Source organism: Perca fluviatilis, chromosome 4, assembly GCF_010015445.1.
Source record: "Perca fluviatilis chromosome 4, GENO_Pfluv_1.0, whole genome shotgun sequence".
NCBI lineage: Eukaryota > Metazoa > Chordata > Actinopteri > Perciformes > Percidae > Perca > Perca fluviatilis.
Window position 1 is genome coordinate 355,240 of NC_053115.1, and position 2,500 is coordinate 357,739.

General features: G+C 43.7%; 1 protein-coding gene across 1 annotated transcript in view; it reads right to left on the bottom strand.

The window, feature by feature from the left end:
* The window catches only part of appl1 (adaptor protein, phosphotyrosine interaction, PH domain and leucine zipper containing 1), a 29,899-nt gene that overhangs the window by 18,521 nt on the left and 8,878 nt on the right, over window positions 1-2,500 (bottom strand). Inside the window, exon 7 of the mRNA XM_039798974.1 lies at window positions 430-586. Within this exon, the coding sequence (XP_039654908.1) occupies window positions 430-586 (157 nt within the window). The remainder of the gene's footprint in view (window positions 1-429; window positions 587-2,500) is intronic.

Below are 2,500 nucleotides of genomic sequence, written 5' to 3' on the forward strand. Positions count from 1 at the left end.
TTAAGTGTCTTTCAGTTACAAAGCTGTTGTTTAGTTAATCAGACAGTGGTGCTGCTGTGCTGTAATGTACCTCTTTATATAGCCTGTTTTTTTCTACCAAAAAATGCTTTGGGGGGGGTAGGGGGGTCCTTGGCTCAGAGAATATTTCCCAGGGGGTACATTATTGAAAAAAGTTTGAGAACTACTGATCTAGAAGCTTAGGCTGAATCTCATTTCTCATCTTACCCCTTGTCCCTCGAAACAAGGGGTAAGGGGTAGGGGTGAAAACATACCCCTATGAAATGAGACGCCACTTGGTTACATCATCATACGTACTTAGGTCTGTTCACAATAAATATTTCTGTACTTGGCTCTAAGGGGTATATAGCCCTTCACCTTGATCAAAATGAGTATTGGGACAGCCCTTACTCTCACGTGAACGCACAAAACTAAGGGGAAGGGTCAAGGGGAAGGGGTAAGACAGAGAAATGAGACGCAGCCTTAGTATGGAAGTACTGAGTGATAAACCTAACGGGAGGGTTTCTTACCTTGTCGTTGTCCCTCTTCTTGGACAGGCGGCTGTATCTGTTGATGGCTACGTCATGATCTGCAGACAGACACCGCTAGGTAAGACACTTTGGTGGCAAAACACATTTTTCAATAATCTTTCATGTTAGAAAAGGAACATAAAGCAGCAACTAAATGAAGACAAAGATAGGCTGCAATATAAATATCCTTACAATGGATTGTAAGGATATTTATATTTATAAATGGATAACTTAATGTTTGTTTTTTTTTTTTACTAGCAGCCTTTAGAAAATGGTAATTTGTAAATTTGCACAGCTATTTCATTAGCCTACATGTTCAATGTACATTTGTGTTTCTAACTGTTTTAACCCTGTGTTTGAGGGGTGTCTCTGTTGTTACTCTTGCAGCAATTTCTCCCAGTGTCCAAAACGAATTTCTCCTTAGGGAGACTAATAAAGAGACTTTGACTTTAACCATTATAAATAAAAGGTGAGATCTTCCTAGCATGGCTAAACGTGCAGGCAATCTGGAGCCAGCCAAATCATAACACAGAGATCTGCACACGTTGTTCTTTTAGCTCAGGTGTTACATCTCTGTCAGAGATGGCAGCTGAATGAACGATGAATGTTTGGGATGGTGAATGAATGAACAACACACAGCACAGCAACACGATCCCTTTCTTTCCTTTTGAGTCTGACCATCTCAGCGCCACCTTTCCCCTTTTCTCATTTGGCTTTCCATCATTAGACTCACACACACACACACACACACACACACACACACACACTGTCTGCTAACGTTACCGATCGACTTCCAAACGTGAGGAAGTAAAAGAGAGGTGTTCGATGGCTTTACGTCATAGGCCGACCAGGGCTATGCCATTTGGGGAGGGGCCGCTCACTGGTCCCCTTATATTTCCGAAAATCCTGGAAAAGGTTGTGACTGTCAGTGCTTTCTGATCAGCCTGTGTTTGTATTGAAATAAGTCGGCAAATCGGCCAAATTCTGCTTTGAGTGTCGCACAACTGCAGTCTGTAAAACAGTTTCCCGTCTTCTTTCCTTTCTCTTTTTGGTTTTAAATATATTGTGAACATAAAATGATATGAGGGTGTGCTCTACTCCCTTCACTGGCTCCCTGTAACCTACAGGATCCAATTCAAAATCCTCACCATAACCTATAGGGCTCTATACGGTCAATCCTCACCATAACCTATAGGGCTCTACACGGTCGATCCTCACCATAACCTATAGGGCTCTACACGGTCGATCCTCACCATAACCTATAGGGCTCTACACGATCAATTCTCACCATAACCTATAGGGCTCTACACGATCAATTCTCACCATAACCTATAGGGCTCTACACGGTCAATTCTCACCATAACCTATAGGGCTCTACACGGTCAATCCTCACCATAACCTATAGGGCTCTACACGGTCAATCCTCACCATAACCTATAGGGCTCTACTAACGGTCAATCCTCACATACCCCTATAGGGCTCTACACGGTCAATCCTCACCATAACCTATAGGGCTCTACACGGTCAATCCTCACCATAACCTATAGGGCTCTACACGGTCAATCCTCACCATAACCTATAGGGCTCTACACGGTCAATCCTCACCATAACCTATAGGGCTCTACACGGTCAATCCTCACCATAACCTATAGGGCTCTACACGGTCAATCCTCACCATAACCTATAGGGCTCTACACGGTCAATCCTCACCATAACCTATAGGGCTCTATACGGTCAATCCTCACCATAACCTATAGGGCTCTACACGGTCAATTCTCACCATAACCTATAGGGCTCTACACGGTCAATCCTCACCATAACCTATAGGGCTCTACAGGGTCAATTCTCACCATAACCTATAGGGCTCTACGGTCAATCCTCACCATTTCACCTAAATCCTCACCACCAACCACCAACATCTAACGTACGGTCAATCCTCACCATAACCTATAGGGCTCTACACGGTCAATCCT